We start from the raw sequence: 16,008 nt of genomic DNA, 5'->3' as shown, positions 1-16,008 counted from the left end.
ATTGTGGATTAATACTTCATTTACACAGAAAAATGGTTACCATTTATCAGGGCAGATAAAGATTAAAGAACAACTTATTGCTATGAAAAACATGGGCATACATTATTATGATTTATAACTGTTTAAGTATGTGAATTAGAATGTTCAGTTTTGATCCATTTAAAAATAAAAGATCAAGTTGGACATTCTCTTAGTTGTGCATGGGGCATGTCCTCATGCATTCTGGCCTGGAATAAACCTAGGGACATTGCATGAACTAAAATCTTTCCTAACTTGCTTCTGTATAATTTATGATTTCTACATCTTAATAATACAATGTTTCTACGTTGTATTATAAAATATTTTTATATTGTATTGTTTTTACTTCCACTCAGGAAGACAAGTAGTAGGTATGTACATATGTGTGTACACACTGGGTTATAATGTAATATCTGTTTCTTATGGTGGGTTATGGTTCAAAAGGTTGAGAAAACACCCTGTGGGTTAATGGTTAGCAGAAGATAATGTTGCGTGAATAAGTCACACAAATGCCAAATGGTTTGGCCCAAGACCACCAGTTTGCAATCTGTAGGCTAAATTGTGGAGGATTTTGCATATACGTATATAATTTATTTTGTAGGTACATTGTACCTAGGATAGAAAACGATATGATAAAAAGTGTTCTAGAAGCGTTAATATGTCCCTTCCGACATTTTCCTCCAAAGTAGAAAGTTTGAGGGCAGAAAGGTCACTAAGTGCTAGTGCTAAGACAGTCCTAAAATGAGATCCTAATCGCAATCAGAAGAGTGGAGGGAAAGGAGAAAATGGAGGTAAACACAGTGCCAAGAAAAAAATGATAGCTTTTTAGAGCCAGGAGGGACCTTTGGAATCACAGGTTCCATCATCATGTTGGTTCAACATGGGGAAATAAAAGAACAATGAAAACCTACTCAGAATGTCTGTGACTTCACACTGACTCAGAATCCTCAATAGTTAATCCAGTGAGTACAATTTACGGAGGGTTTAGATTCCTTCGAGAATGTGGAGGGCGAGTCTTCAAATTTACTTTCTACTGAATGAATTTAAATGGCCAGTGATTCTCATCCTTTAAAATCTGAATTTCAATTAGTTTTTCCCGGTGCGTCAGGAAGGCGTGCCCAATCACCACTCTTCCCCGCCCTGAAATGGGTCATTTAGCATACTTGCAGAGGGTGGGTCCGCTAAAACACATCAACCCTCCTCAATTAGTTTTAATTCTATTGATTTCAACAGTGTAGGCCTTATGAATGAACCCAGTGTCCATCTGCTCGTTCCATTTTCCAACAGGAGAGCGTTACTGAGTTTTACGTAGTGCCCCCGCCGGGCGAGAGCGGGTCTGGAAAGGGGACGCGCGTGGGAGTCTGCGCCGCGCCTTAGGCAGGGGTCTGGTGGCGCGGGCCACCTGGGTTCTTCCCGGGATACGTCGGGCTGCCGGGGCCCTGGGCGGGCAGGCACAGCGGGCGGGTGGTGCGTCTCCTTCCTCTCTCCCGAACTCCGGAAAGCGTGAACACTCGGCTGACAACCCCGACTCCTTCGCGCCAGGAGCAGAAGGCAAATGTCTGGCGGGACCCGGCGCCATGCTAGGTTGGTCCCGGGCACATCCCGATGCTCGCCTGCTAGAGCCTCGAGCGCGCCGCGGTTTCCGGGTGAGAGTAGGAAGCTACTTGGGAAACCCCAGACCCCTCCCTTAGAGGAAAAGGGCCGATAGCGTCCCCGTTTCCAAGGAAACATGCCGGATCATGACGTCACTTCCGCCGGCTTGTCTGGACTCCAGACTGTTGGAAGGAAAAGAGGAAAACTGAGCAACAGCCACGACGGTGGACGCGAGCGTCTCCTCTCTGCGCATGCGCCCGCTCAGCGGCCTGCTTCTATTTATGTGGGGGATCCAACATGGCGGCTGCGGCGACCCTGGCGATGGCGGTGGAGCCCATCAGAACATAGTAGCGGGGAAGGGGGCACGGTCCACGCTCACGGTGGCGTCGACGAAGACGGCTGAAGGTGGTGGAGGGAAGAAAAGCGACGGAGAGCAAGAGGAAGGGCGGGCAGGCACGCAGCGCGGCGTAGAAGCGAGCGCCGGCTCGAGCGAAAGCGGAGGGCCAGAACAGTGGGGATGGCGGAGCCGCGCAGAGTAGCGTTCATTAGCCTGTCACCGGTGAGGCGGCGCGAGGCCGAGTACCCGGGGGCCGAGCGCGAGCCCGAGTACCCCCGCGAGCCCCCCCGGCTGGAGCCGCAGCCGTACCGCGAGCCGGCCCGGGCGGAGCCACCGGCCCCCCGGGAGCCGGCCCCCCGCTCGGACGCGCAGCCCCCTCCGCGGGAGAAGCCGCTCCCCCAGCGCGAGGTCAGCCGCGCCGAGCCGCCCATGTCGCTGCAGCGCGAGCCCCCGCGGCCCGAGCCGCCGCCGCCGCCGCCGCCGCTGCCTCAGCTGCCCTTGCAGCCGCCCCCGCCGCGGGAGTCGGCTTCCCGGGCCGAGCCGCCGCCGCCACCGCCGCGGGAGACCGTGCGCCTGGAGCTGGTGCTCAAGGACCCCACCGACGAAAGCTGCGTGGAGTTCAGTTACCCGGAGCTGCTGCTGTGCGGAGAACAACGGGTACAGAGGATTCCTCCCTCCCGCCCGCCCCAGACCCGGGCAGCCTCAGGACCCGCCGCCTCCCCCGGCTGGCTTGCACCCCGGGACGGCCCGCGGGCGCGTCCTGGTCACCCCGAGGGTGGGGTGGAGGGCCCGGGCCGAGCGGGTGGACCGGGCGGGAGCGCGGCGCAGCTCGGCTCCCCGGGGTGGCCGAGGCTCTCCCCGCGACCCCGCACCGCGCCTGTTTTCCTCAGCACCTTTCGAAACCTCCAATTTTCCTCTTCCTTTCTGCTCCCTACACAAAATCTTGGGGCCCTGCGAGTGGCGTGTCTGGGTTCTCGTTGTGGCGCTGCCGCTGTGTTTCCAGTAGCTAGGAAGAGAAAACCTTGGGGGACACGCCCCCCAGCCTGGAGCGGAGAGATTGTGTAACCCCTCGCGTTTCATCCTGGTCCTCATCACTGTGGCGCAGGGTGCCGGTCTGCTGGACTGGGCTTGCGTGCGGGGGGCTTTTTCATAATTGATGGGGATTTAAGAGTAATTAACATTTTCAGAGGCTAGGGATTCCACTTTAGGCACGAAGAAATTGCTTGGTTATTTGGTTACTCCCCCCCCCCCCTCCTATTGACAAACGTTTTAGCATCTTTTTGAGAAATTGTTTCTGGTGGTGTTTGTTCATATTGTCATTGAATGGAAGGAGTCTGGTGCCTACTCATCGTATTCTTATTTGAGTATCATTAGTTTATGAGTCTGAGTTGGAAAATAATATACTTGGCCATTGTAATTTGTGGATTTTGATGAAAAAAATATTGACTTTGAATTTTTAAAAACTTTATTTAAAAGACATAGGTGTACCTTTGATGGAACTGGTGAACAATGGGGATTGGAAAAGCGGTTTGTTGGTAATTGTAATTTTTATTGTTGTGGGTTCATCTTTAGAAGTGAGTCAGAAAGGGAGATGATAGAGTGACAGAGCGAGAAAAAGAGAGAAGGGAGAGGGAGAGAACATTGTCTTCTGTTCTTAGAGATTATGTCCTTTATTAGGTTTTGCTTTAGCATGGTTCTAATGGACTCCAGAAGTCACTTGTTTTGTTTTTCTCAACTATCTTTGTAGTTAAAATGAATGACTCCTTAGTCAAAAAGTATCATATTAAACAATGTCGCTAGATTTTATTTATATTGTAGCCAGGTAATCTTTTGATCATTAGTTACTAACAGTGCTGTGTGGTCAAATCATTACTAAATTATTTTAATGAAAATGAATTTTTTTAAGGGTAGAGACTATTTTGGGCTCTTTCACATAACGTTTTGTCTTCACCTAGTGTCCTCATCTTTATAAACGTGATGTAATTTTTTCCAAAGAAAATTAAAAATGTATGTTTGGAGCATTTTTCAAGAAATTGTAGGCTTGCAATTTTTGTAATTTTCATAAGTTACAGCTGAAAAGCATTATCTTTGGGTTAAAAATACATAATACTGGCTAGTGTATACTAAGTTCTTATTATGTGCTAGACAGAGTTGCCAGCAGAGTACATTGTTTTATCTAGTTTAGTGCTGCAGAACTCATGAGGTAAGAATTATTGTCCTTGTTTTACAAATGAGGCTAACACAGAGGGTTATACTTAATTTTATTAGCATTTATTTCCATTGTAATATGGATGCATATAGAACAGCAAAATGTCTTACAGTTAACTCATGCAGTTAAAATTTACAGCACGCTGTCAAAATCAAGTTAGTCATAGTACAAATACAGAGACCTTTTTTATAATCCTCTTTACGCTGTACTGTCCATGCCTGATAAATTATTATGTATTTTTAATTCTCAAAAAGAAGGGGGAAAAGCTCATTTTGACACCTTAGCTTTGTTAACATTTTGATATCACAGCTATTAACAGTCTTGCAGTGCTTAATGACAGGATACTTGCAATCTCATCATTGTGCAGCCAGCATAGAATGTCCTTAACTCACCTAGCACCTAGGTGGTATAACCTACTACTTTACCTTGGTATGTGGTCTATACCATTGTTTGCGTGCTTTGTCGTTGAGCAAAACATTGTTGTGTGGAGTGTGTCTATACTTTCATGTTTTAGGAGAAAGATGAATAATTTAATTTTTATGTTTACTCCATACATAACGTCCATTTAGGGGTAAATTAGTCCAATTTTATCATTGTACATTCAGCCATATGCCTTTTATCATTCCACAAATTTTTTTCTGCTCCACTGTTTAATATAACATACTTTTGCAACAAAGATTTACTAGATTTTCCTATGATTTATTCCAGTTAGTATATTTTTTACATAAGAAATAGTAGAAAACACTTGTTTAAGTAAAATTGCATAGTTCCATGATAGGAAACCCTGAAGAGAGGCCATCAGAAAGCAAAATGATTAGCTTTGGCCTGGAAAGTAATGACTCCCAAATATTCCTTTCCTCTCCCTCTGGGAATACTCCATATATTTTGAGAGATGTTATATTTTCAAAAGAGTTTTAATTTTGGGTTATTGTAATTGAACATATTTTCAGTAAATAGACTGAGAAGGGGAAAAAGAGGTCTTGTAAAATTAGAAGAAAAAAGGCTCCATGGACTGGGGCTGTGGCTCAGTGGTAGAGTGCTTGCTTAGCATGGGTGAGGCACTGGGTTCGATTCTCAGCACCACATAGATAAAAATAAACAAAAGAAAGTATTGTGTCCATCTACAACTAAAATTTTTTTTCAATAAAAGAAGAAAAAAGTCTCCAAATTTTTGAAGCAGCCATCTATCATGGAATAAGATTTCAGCTCTAGATCTCGAAGTTGATACATGTGGAACTAACTGTAGGTGGGAAAAAGTGGTACATGTGGATACCATCTGTATTGGGGTGCATTTCAATCAGTTCCCTTCCTTTATGTACAACTATAATGCACCAATTAAAAAAACATGGAAAAAATAAATCTGTCCCCTTAAATGCTAAATGAACAGTTAAATACCAGTCAACTGAAATGCAATCAAAAATTTTCTATGCCCAGTTTTTATAAATGAGGAAAAGCACAATTAAATAAGAATATGCTGGCAAAACAGAGTGCAAAGCCACCTCCCAGGTTGTTTGGATGCAGTCCACTGAAGATTTCCTTGATGCTTCTGTGCAGTACGAGGTGGTTCCGGATGAGACCAATGCATTGGAGTCATCTCTATCCTGAAAGATTGATTTGTTCACCATTTTTGTCTAAAGAGTGATAGTGCATTTTAGAAATAAGAATAGTAGTAAACCAGAACACAAGAAAAGAAAAAAGAAACAGAAAATTCATTAACTGAAGTACCAGTTTGTGAACATCATTAATTGGATGTTTACTGTAAAGAGAAAAATAAGTAATTGTAGTATAAGAATTCTCTGGCATTCTGCTGCTTGTCACATTGCATATTTTGGATAAGATGTATGATAGATCAAGAAATGATGTTAATAAGATCAAAGGGCAAAATTTTGCACATGGATAGTTAGGGTAGTTGGTAATTTTTTCAGGTGAAGAAAAATCATAAAAGAATCATACAAAAGTTTGATTGAAAGAGGGGACCTATTTTTAACAGTAAAAGAAAAATGAATCCATTTTCTTAAATTTATTTTTATAGACCATCAGAAGTAAGTAAAAAATGTTCTTTGAAGCCTGCATAAAGTACATAAAATATTTTAGAATGGCATATAAATAGGATTCTTATTGAAAATATACCAGAACATGGTGATTGCTCACTGTCTTTAACTTTAGCCTTAAGGCTGTACCTGAACATGTCTACTATTCCTTATTTCCTTACCCGTGTGTTCTTGCTATTTTATTTCTTTTGGATAATGTTTATATTTTCCATTGATAACTCCAGCTGGAATAAGGCATTCTACAGATTTATTACTTATTACAGTTCTAAAAATTTATTCTAAAGTTAACTCCTTTAAGCCTTAAGGAGTATCCTATTTTTTTATTGTTGTTGTTTTTAGTTGTAGACAGACAGAATGCCTTTATTTTATTTATTTATTTTTATGTGGTGCTGAGGATTGAACCCAGTGCCTCACAGGAGCAAGGCAAGTGCTGTACCACTGAGCTCCAACCAGAGCCCCATCCTTTTATTTTAATGTCCTAAGTATGATGGATTGTTTTGTGTTCATTCTGCCCATGTTTTTTCCTATCAGGTGTTTTAGACTGATCATATCTCAACCTTTATGTCTAGGATGGAGTGTCTCAGTTCCGAAGTATGGAGATCTGTGCCTCTTCTGCATTTTCCCCCCCTTCACAGTCAGCCAAATCTATACAGTATTTGAGTTGTAATATACTTTTTTTTTTTTTTTTGGTACCAGGGATTGAACCCAGGGTCACTCAATCCCTGAGCCACATCCCTAGCCCTTTTTCATTTTTTATTTTGAGACAGGGTCTTCCTAAGTTGCTGAGTCTGGCCTTGAATTTGTGATTCTTCTGCCTCAACCTCCTGAGTCCCTGGGATTACAGGCATGCACCACTGTACCTGGCCCATACTTTCATTTCTAAGTAATCAAAGATACCACTTTAGCAAAACATCTAGCCTTCCTTTTTAAAAATTTACTTTCAAATTAATTGTTTGAAATTAGATAAAAATAATATTTTTAAAAAGTAGCTGTGTGTTTTGGCTGGGGTTTTTTTGGTGAATTGAAAACCATATATAAAAATGTGTTTGCTAAAATAGTGAACCTGAGTAAAGGATGTGATTTGTTTGTTTTGGCAAATAGATGATAAATATAGGATCCTAGCTGTTGTGTGCAAGCACGCACTCTTGCTGCCTGTGTGTGTGCAGGTGCATGTGTTTGAACTGCATATTTTAAAATAAAATTTCACTGTCCCTACTAAAAGAAAACCATGGTAATGTAATCTTTCTGCAATTATTTTTCTTTTCTGGCTTTGTTTAAAAAGAATGTGTACTGGGGGCTGGGGATATAGCTCAATTGGTAGAGTGCTTGCTTTGCATGCACAAGGCCCTGGGTTCAATTCCCAGCACCACCAAAAAAAACCAAAAAACAAAAAGTTTATACTCCCCGAATGGATATGCATTGACAGGAGATAGAGAGTTGATTATGGGTCTCATCAGGAAGCTAGGGGGGCTGCAGCTACTGAAGTAATAACTCATAGACAAATGATTAAATGTTGACTCTATTTAATGTTCTAGACATCCTTTTAAAGGCATTTCCTAACCAAAACAATTAATCTTTGTTAGGGAAGACATCAAACTGGAGTTATACTTTTTTTCATTTTTACCTAATGTTTTGGAGAATTTTCACCTTACTATTTTGGGTGGGGTGATCACATGACCATTTTGCAGGTAGGGTCAGTTTGGATTGTTGCATTCTTGGCCACCAAAAAGCTAGAATGTATATAAGTCTATCAAAACTGCAAACATTTTCTTGTTGTGAATCAATAGTTCTTTTTAGTTACTTTTAATCCTTCTAATTTGCTTGTTTGCAGTAGGAAAAAGTGATTCTCATTGATTAAATTTCAGAATATATTCAACTATGAATAATAATTGAAGTAATTATACAGTGTATAATTATTGAATACACATTAGATGTTATTGATTATAATTGCATATTCAATTATATTGAAAGGTAATTGAAGTAGGTAATATATAGCAACAATAATAGTTGAGGTAATACTAATACTTTCATTTCTTTTCCTATTCACTTTGAATCAGAAGAAGATCATTCATACAGAAGACCCATTTAATGATGAGCAGCAGGAGAGGCAAGAGGTGGAAATGTTGGCTAAGAAGTTTGAAATGAAATATGTGAGTATAATAAACAGTGTTTGGAAAGGTGATTTTATCCTTCTGTCCTATTTTCTTTCCGTGGCTGGATGGGGAGGAGTTATAAATATCCATTGCCTGCCTTATCTTGTTGCCACAAATTGAAACCAAATGAATGTTAGACAGAGTTTGATTAGGTTTGTTATGGCTGTAGTAGTGGGCACCATTTGTTATAGTCCTTCTGGAGTCCAGAAAGCTTGCTTAACATATATTACCTCCAGTTCTTATAACAATACCACAAGATAAGTAACATTAACCATATTTTACAGATGAAGAAATAGACTCTGAGCCCAGTTGATCTGTGTTACACTATGGCAAGAATAGGCAGCGCATCCACGCTGTCTAGCTCTAACCTTGTGCCTTCTCCATTATGGGGAAGCGTGTTGTCTTAATTTCCTTAGTGTAGTTGTTTTCCAACCTGTCTTTCAAGAGTTTAAGAGAGTTAATGTATATGCTATATTTCCAGGTTGTTTGGATCAGTCTCAATCAGAAGCAACACAAAATTTCTTTGAAAGCGTCCTGTTTATCTTAAATATTCATGTACATTTTACATTCTATGTCACACTATATTACTTCTTGTTTTAATATAAAAATAATCTTTAATTACCTGATAAATTGCTTAACATTTTTCTCAGATTTTCTAGTATGATTTGTAGGAAGCTCCCCAGCCCCATATTTATCCTATGACTTTAACTACTCTTGGCACTTTGCTAAAAAATAATCCAGTTGAGAAAACCAGATCCCTTCTGGTTCTTCCATGAACATTGACAAGTGTTTTATAGAGATAGGATATCAGCTCACACTAACCCTGCCATTATATTATCCTCAGAATGCAACTAGGATCGTGGCTGACATTTGATGGCTCCTTGTAGTAATTAAGAAACCATTTGTGGGTGATAGAAATATCTGAGAAAAGATTGGAATTTGTGTCAGGCTCTAGGCTTACTTTGCCACCTACTGACTGTGTCCTTCAGGTGAGGTTATTTAGTCTTGTAGGGTCACAGTTAACTTTTTTGGAAATCGAGAGATTCAAGATTTTTAAAGACCCTTTTAGCTCTGTATTCTGTGACTATGTAATTATAAATCTAGAGATGAACTGGTGGGTATTTTAATAAAAAGAAAAGCAAAAATTATTACTCTAATTTGTAATTTTTAATTATAGTGTGAGATTATACTGTATTGCAATGTAGAAATCCTAAAACACTGTTTTGTTAAAAAAAGTATACATTGGTTTAATGTTTTACTCAAGCACTACATTTACATGGTTCAAAATTTTAAGAACTATAGCATGGAACTGGCTTCATGACTCAGTAATAGAGCACTTGTCTTGCATGTGTGGGGCACTGGATTTGATCCTCAGCACCACATGAATAAATCAAATAAAATTTAAAAAAAACTATACAGTAACTTTTTAAAAAAAAAAATTATTTTTATTGTGTTTCCCACTCATCTAATCCCACTTCCTAGGCAGGTAACATTTGGGTGGGTCCTTCTGGAGATGTTATATGTGCATGTCTCTCCCCCCCATATATATGTGTGTGTTTTTCTTTTTATTTATTTATTTATTTTTAAAGACTGCATTTTGATTCATTGTACACAAATGGGGTATAAGTTTTCGTTTCTATAGTTGTGCACAATGTAGATTCATACCATTTGTGTAATCATACATGTACATAGGGTAATGATGTCTGTCTCATTCCATCATCTTCCATACCCCCACCCCCTCCTCCCTCTCATTTCCCTCTATATAATCTAAAGTTCCTCCATTCTTCTCTCACCTCCTACACCCCCACCTCCATTATGTGTAATCATCCACTTATCATGCCTTTGTTTTTTGGGGGATTGGGTTATTTCACTTAGCATGATATTTTCCCATTCCATCCATTTATCTGCAAATACCATAATATTATTCTTCTTTATGGCTGAATAATATTCCATTATGTATATATACCACAATTTATCCCTTTATCTGTTGAAGGGCATCTAGGTTGGTTCCACAGTCTAGCTATTGTGAATTGAGTTGCTATAAACATTGATGTGTCTGCGTTACTGTAGTATGCTAATTTTAAGTCCTTCGGGTATAAACCGAGGAGTGGGATAACTGGGTCAAAAGGAGGGTCCACTCCAAGTCTTCTGAGGATTCTCCACACTGCTTTCTAGAGTGGCTGCACCAATTGGCACCACCAGCAGTGTACCAAGTGTGCCTTTTTCCCCACATCCACGCCAACTTCTATTATTGTTTGTGTTCTTGATAATAGCCATTCTAATTGGAGTAAGATGAAATCTTAGGTGGTTTTAGTTTGCATTTTTCTAATTACTAGAAATGTTAAACACTTTTTCATATATTTATTAACCACCTATATGTCGTCTTCTGTTAAGTGTCTGTCCAGTTCCTTGGCCCATTTATCAATTGGGTTCTTTATTTTTTTTTTTGGTGTAAAATTTTGTAAGTTCTTTATAAATTTGGAGATTAGTGCTCTGTCTGAAGTGCAGCACACACACATTTCTATTCTACCCCACCCGCTTTTTACACATATTACAGAATACTATATATTCTTCTGCTCTTTACTTTTTGTATTTTCTATATCTTAGAGATTTTTTTCCCCTCTTCTCAGAACAAAAAACTCATGCTTGTACATGCTTTCTTTATTTAAGACTGTATGATATTTTATTGTGTGGAAATATCACAGTTTATTTAACCAGTACCCACATAGGTTGTTTAAGAAAATTTTGTTCTTACAAATAATGCAGTAAATTACTTTGTGAAGTGTCATTTTACAAATTTTCAAGATTACTGCAAGACAAATTCCTACAAGTGGAAGACTTGGTCAAAGATTTTATACATTTATAATTTTGCTATATATCACTAAATTATCAGCTTCCATATTCCACTTTTTCCAGCTTGATAATTAGAGTGTTTTTTTTTTTTAACCATGGATTATTAAAAAACCAATATTAGAATTTCCCTCTGCAAATTGGAAAGATCCTGTACATAATGTGACTCAGTGTGACTCATGATTTAACTTATAATGTGATTCAGCATGTGATGTGCTGCCTCCCAAGTTAGCATTAATATTATTGGGGTCCCCTGAGTTAGCATTTGTCATAGGAAAACCTGTTTTGAAGTTGTGTGATGTATAAGATTGAGTTCCAAACAACTTGAACATGTCTAGACATTGACAATATGCCCAGATAAGATACTATTCTCTTTTTTTGAGCCAGGATCTCACTAAGTTGCTTAGGCTGACCTCAAACTTGTGATTCTCCTACCTCAACCTCCCAAGTCACTGGGATTACAGGCATGGGCCACTGCATCCAACCTGAAATACTGCTATAGCCCAAATTAATGTGCTATGATTCTTCTCCAGATTTTTATTTTTCCTACTCTCATTTCCATTCTAATTAGAGATTTACAATGTAAATCTGCATTGTGAAAGTTTTATATGCATTAACCTAAAAGCATGTCATAATTATATCTGTGAGTGTTAAATTTATATTATACATGTTATATTTATATTTATACGTGTGTGTGTGTGTATACATTATTTGAGAACTTTTTAAAAAATTAACCTGAGAAGATAATTCATCTTGCTCTAGGTCATCACAAAAAGATCTCCTAAATGGATATTTAGGGGTAGCAAATACAGATATTTTGCTAGTTGAAAATCAGTGATATCAGAAAATATAGGAAGTATAAAAATTGTAAAATTGAATTTATGGGGTTCCTGCTATGGTACTCTATCCCATTTTTATGGCCTGTGTCCTATTTCCTGTTATTGCTCTCATGCTCAGATAACGTGACAATTCATGTTTGCCAACAATTTGTAAATTTTTGGGGGGTAAAGAGCAATGTTATTAAATACTTAAACTGGTACCTATTGACATTTGTATACTAATATGACTACTAGAGTTTACTGACTACATGCTAATTGGGTGTAAATTTTGTTAAATAGGTGAGTCCAAGTTTTAATATTTCTGCTTCTCCATAAACTCCAGATTAGTGTCATTGGTTACTAGAAGCAGGATTCAGAAGGCATGGGAGCATTATTCTCCCAGTTAGGCTAAAATTCCAGATTCCCACACAGCTTTTAGATGATTTCTCGGTGGTATATGCCTTTTCTTGAGGTCATCTATGCTCTAGAACAGGGAATGAGGTTCAATTTAATGGTTATAGATTTGTTTTCATAGCTTCCTACAATATAGGATAACCTATGATGCTTAGAAGCTTTCTCTGTGACTTATTTTGCTTCTTTAATCCCAGCTGTCATGAAAGATCATGCTCCTAGAGTTGGATATAAATTCAGTAATCTGAGTAAAAGTGTCTGTCTAGCACACTACTGGTGCCTGGCAGGGGCTCAGTTAAGACTAATTCTGAGTGACTCCCTGGTAGGTATTCTGCCTGCTGTTTAATTCTGTGTGGTTTTGGACTCTCAGAGCCCTAGTAACTTTATATTTATCTGGAAAGAGAGTACAAGCTGGGCACAGTGGTATGTGCCTGCAATCCCAGCAACTCCAGAGGCTGAGGTAGGAGGATCTCAACTTCAAGGCCAGCCTCAGCAATTTTGTAAGACCCTGCTTAAAAATTTACAAAAGGACTGGGGTTGTAGCTCAGTCAGTAGTAGAGCACCCCTGGGATCAATCCCCAGTACGCCCCCCTCCCCCCCCCCACACGCACGGCAAGGATAGATTTAATGATATTAAAGAAATTCTGAACAGGCTTATAAATAGAACAGTTGATGATGCAATACTAATTTTACTGAAAGGCAAATTATGTTTCTAAAATCTTGATTTTCTTTTTTTTAAATTTTTCTTATTTTTTTAGATGTTGATCTTTATTTTATTCATTTATTTATATGTGGTGCTGAGAATTGAACCCAGTGCCTCACACATGCTAGGCAAGCACCCCACCACTGAGCCACAACCCTAGTCCCTTGATTTTCTCTTGATGTAGATTATAAAATTGATTTGGTTAAGATAGATTTTAAAGAATGGTAATATTTTAATAACTCTACAACACTTGATAAGTGACTTCTTCACAGTAAATTCTACTCAGTTGAATGGAAATAAATGTAATTTTATACTTAAAATAATTATGGATTTTTTTTATATGTCCTCAAATATGGTACTGATATTATTGGATATTATGAAAATATTTATATTTTCTTTCTGGGAATTTTGAGAACTATTTCAGTTACTCATTATTAATTAATCATTTTGCTAAGGAGTTAATACTTCCTTGGGAACTTCCTAAGGTCTGGTTTTCCTTCTTGGCCTTAATGTTATGTCTGATTTATAAGGATCAACTTGTAGGTCTATGGGTAAAGGAGTTTGGGCAAGCTTGGTAACATTAGCACACAATAAATTCTATTTGCAGAACACAAATACCAGTGTATTTAGGGTTCTGTAGACCAGCAGTAGTACATTATATATACCACTGGCCCACCATATCTGCAGTTTTTGCATCCATGGATTCAACCAACCACAGAACAAAAATACAGCCCCCCTCCAAATTGTACAGAACATGTAAAGACATTTTTTCTTGTTTTATTCCCTAAACAATATAGTCAACCACTATTTACATATTATTCACATTATATTAGTTATGATAGACATCTAGAGATAATTTAAAGTATACAGGGTAATGTGAATAGGTTATACACAAATACTTTGCTTTTTTCGGGGGGAGGGGTACCGGGAATTGAACCACTGAGCTACATCCCTAGTTCTTTTTATTTTTTTGAGACAGGAGCTTACTAACTTGCTAAGTTGTCCAGTCTCACCTTGAACTTAGAATCCTCCTTCCTCTGCTTCATGAGTTTCTAGGTTAGTAGTAGTGCTCCACTATACCCAGTTAGCTATATTTTGGTATTTTATATAAGAGATTGAGCATGTGTTGATTTTGAGTATCTGTGGGGGATCATGGAACCTATTCAGGATACCAAGAGATGACTGACTATATAGTAAAAATATAAAATAACTTTTTAAAATAAACTGGAGTGGGAAGAGGGGTCTTAGGGGAAGAATTCCTAACTCAAATAGTTTTATTTATTGCAGTAACCAATTCTGATTGCTTGCTATGACATGACCTTTTAATTCCATGGTCTCTTTTTTTTGAGCTAAACAAATTCTTTTCACCCTCTTTTAGAACTCTTGAGAATCTGCAGTTTTAGGATGTTTGAGAGGAAGGACTTTGGTCCCTAAGTGGTGATTATAGAAATCTGTGTATAGAGCTGGGCGCAGTGGTGCATGCTTGTAATTCCAGGGGCTTGGGAAGCTGAGACAAAAGGATCATGAGTTCAAAGCCAGCCTCAGCAAAGGCGAGGTGCTAAGTATCTCGGTGAGACCTTGTCTCTAAATAAAATACAAGATAGGGCTGGGGATGTGGCTCAGTGGTTGAGTGCCCCTGAGTTCAATCCCTGGTACCCGGCCCCCCTCCAAAAAAAAGAAATCTGTGTACAGTATAACTATGCTGTGTAATCAGCTTTTGGCTTTCTTTCCAGTGACTTAAAACTACCCATTTTTATTGGCAGGCCCATAGATAGAAAGAGAGAAGGTTTTGGCAGGGCTGGGGCAAATAGGGAAGCTTCAAGACTAAGGGATGTTTCTTAGTCATAAGATAGCAGTCTTTCTTAGCAATCAGTGTCTTAATTGCTTCTTTTGCCATATGTGACTAGTGAACATTGATTATTAATTTCATTTACCATTAGTTAGAGTTAGTGGAGTACTATTCTAAGAATATCGTGTTTTTTTTTCCAATTTACTAATCATACCACATTGTCTTGATATACTGATTATCAAGTTAAGCAGGTACTAATGACTCGGTAATATTCTGAGTCATAGTGAACTAGTACCTAGAATGATTTAAAGGGGTTTCTTCATTTTAGATTCAGCAAAATTTGAGGGTTTTTGTTTAGAAATAAATTTTGATTTTTATAAGTTCTGTTTAATAGATAAGCTGTAATATCAACAATAGCAAAGGTTCAGAAAATGTATCAAGTTATACTTTGATTTTATTGTAGGAAGTTTACTAAGGATGCTGAAAAGGAGAGTAATTGAAAATGGGTTTGTCTGATTGGAAAGACACTTGTATAGCTCTCTGCCAATCTGTCTCGAGTTCCTTTAGGTAAAATTTTAATGTTATAAGTTAATTTATATGTTCCTTTTTTGACAACTGTTAAAAACTTGGTTTATACAATTTGCACATAATTGAATTTTAGCAGAATTAGGAAACTGGAGGTTGGAGAATAGAAAAGGGGAGGTATGGCAAAAAGTAGGTCAAGGGTAATTTTCCCAGAGAACAAAAGGTGAAGAAAAGTAAACTGAGGCTAGAAAAATGTACCCTAGTGACCTCTGTGCTGGAGGGAACTGGGATTTGCCTAAAAGAAAATGTTTTGATAGAAAGCTATTAATAGGTAGAACCAAACCTATGATTTGAGAAAAAGTTGGTCTCCGGTAGAGTTGTGGCAAACACAGGTAGCCTAGAATTCTTTCCCTAAAGTAGATGGGAGGCAGAACCTAGAATAGAGTCCAGAACTTTGGTGTTGAACATTTGGTGGGTTACACCTAAGAAAGTAGAATTTATTAAATGGGTGGTATATATACTTAATAAAAACTCAAAAGTTATGAAAGGTA

The 16,008-nt window shown here is 38.8% G+C and overlaps 1 protein-coding gene across 3 annotated transcripts in view; it reads left to right on the top strand.

Annotated features, from left to right (window-relative positions):
- The first annotated feature begins 1,817 nt into the window (after positions 1–1,817).
- Ubn2 (ubinuclein 2) overlaps positions 1,818–16,008 on the top strand; it is an 88,928-nt gene continuing 74,737 nt past the window's right edge. The window contains exons 1-2 of one of the 3 annotated variants that reach the window (XM_047560459.1): positions 1,818–2,605; positions 8,269–8,358. In XM_047560459.1, coding sequence (XP_047416415.1) covers positions 2,129–2,605; positions 8,269–8,358 — 567 coding nt within the window. In that variant the 5' untranslated portion in view covers positions 1,818–2,128. Of the gene's footprint in view, positions 2,606–8,265; positions 8,359–16,008 lie in introns of all 3 variants that reach the window. The other 2 variants (XM_047560457.1, XM_047560460.1) reach the window with 2 other exon arrangements.

This window comes from Sciurus carolinensis, chromosome 8 (assembly GCF_902686445.1).
Source record: "Sciurus carolinensis chromosome 8, mSciCar1.2, whole genome shotgun sequence".
NCBI lineage: Eukaryota > Metazoa > Chordata > Mammalia > Rodentia > Sciuridae > Sciurus > Sciurus carolinensis.
This window is presented reverse-complemented; position numbering and strand designations above follow the sequence as displayed.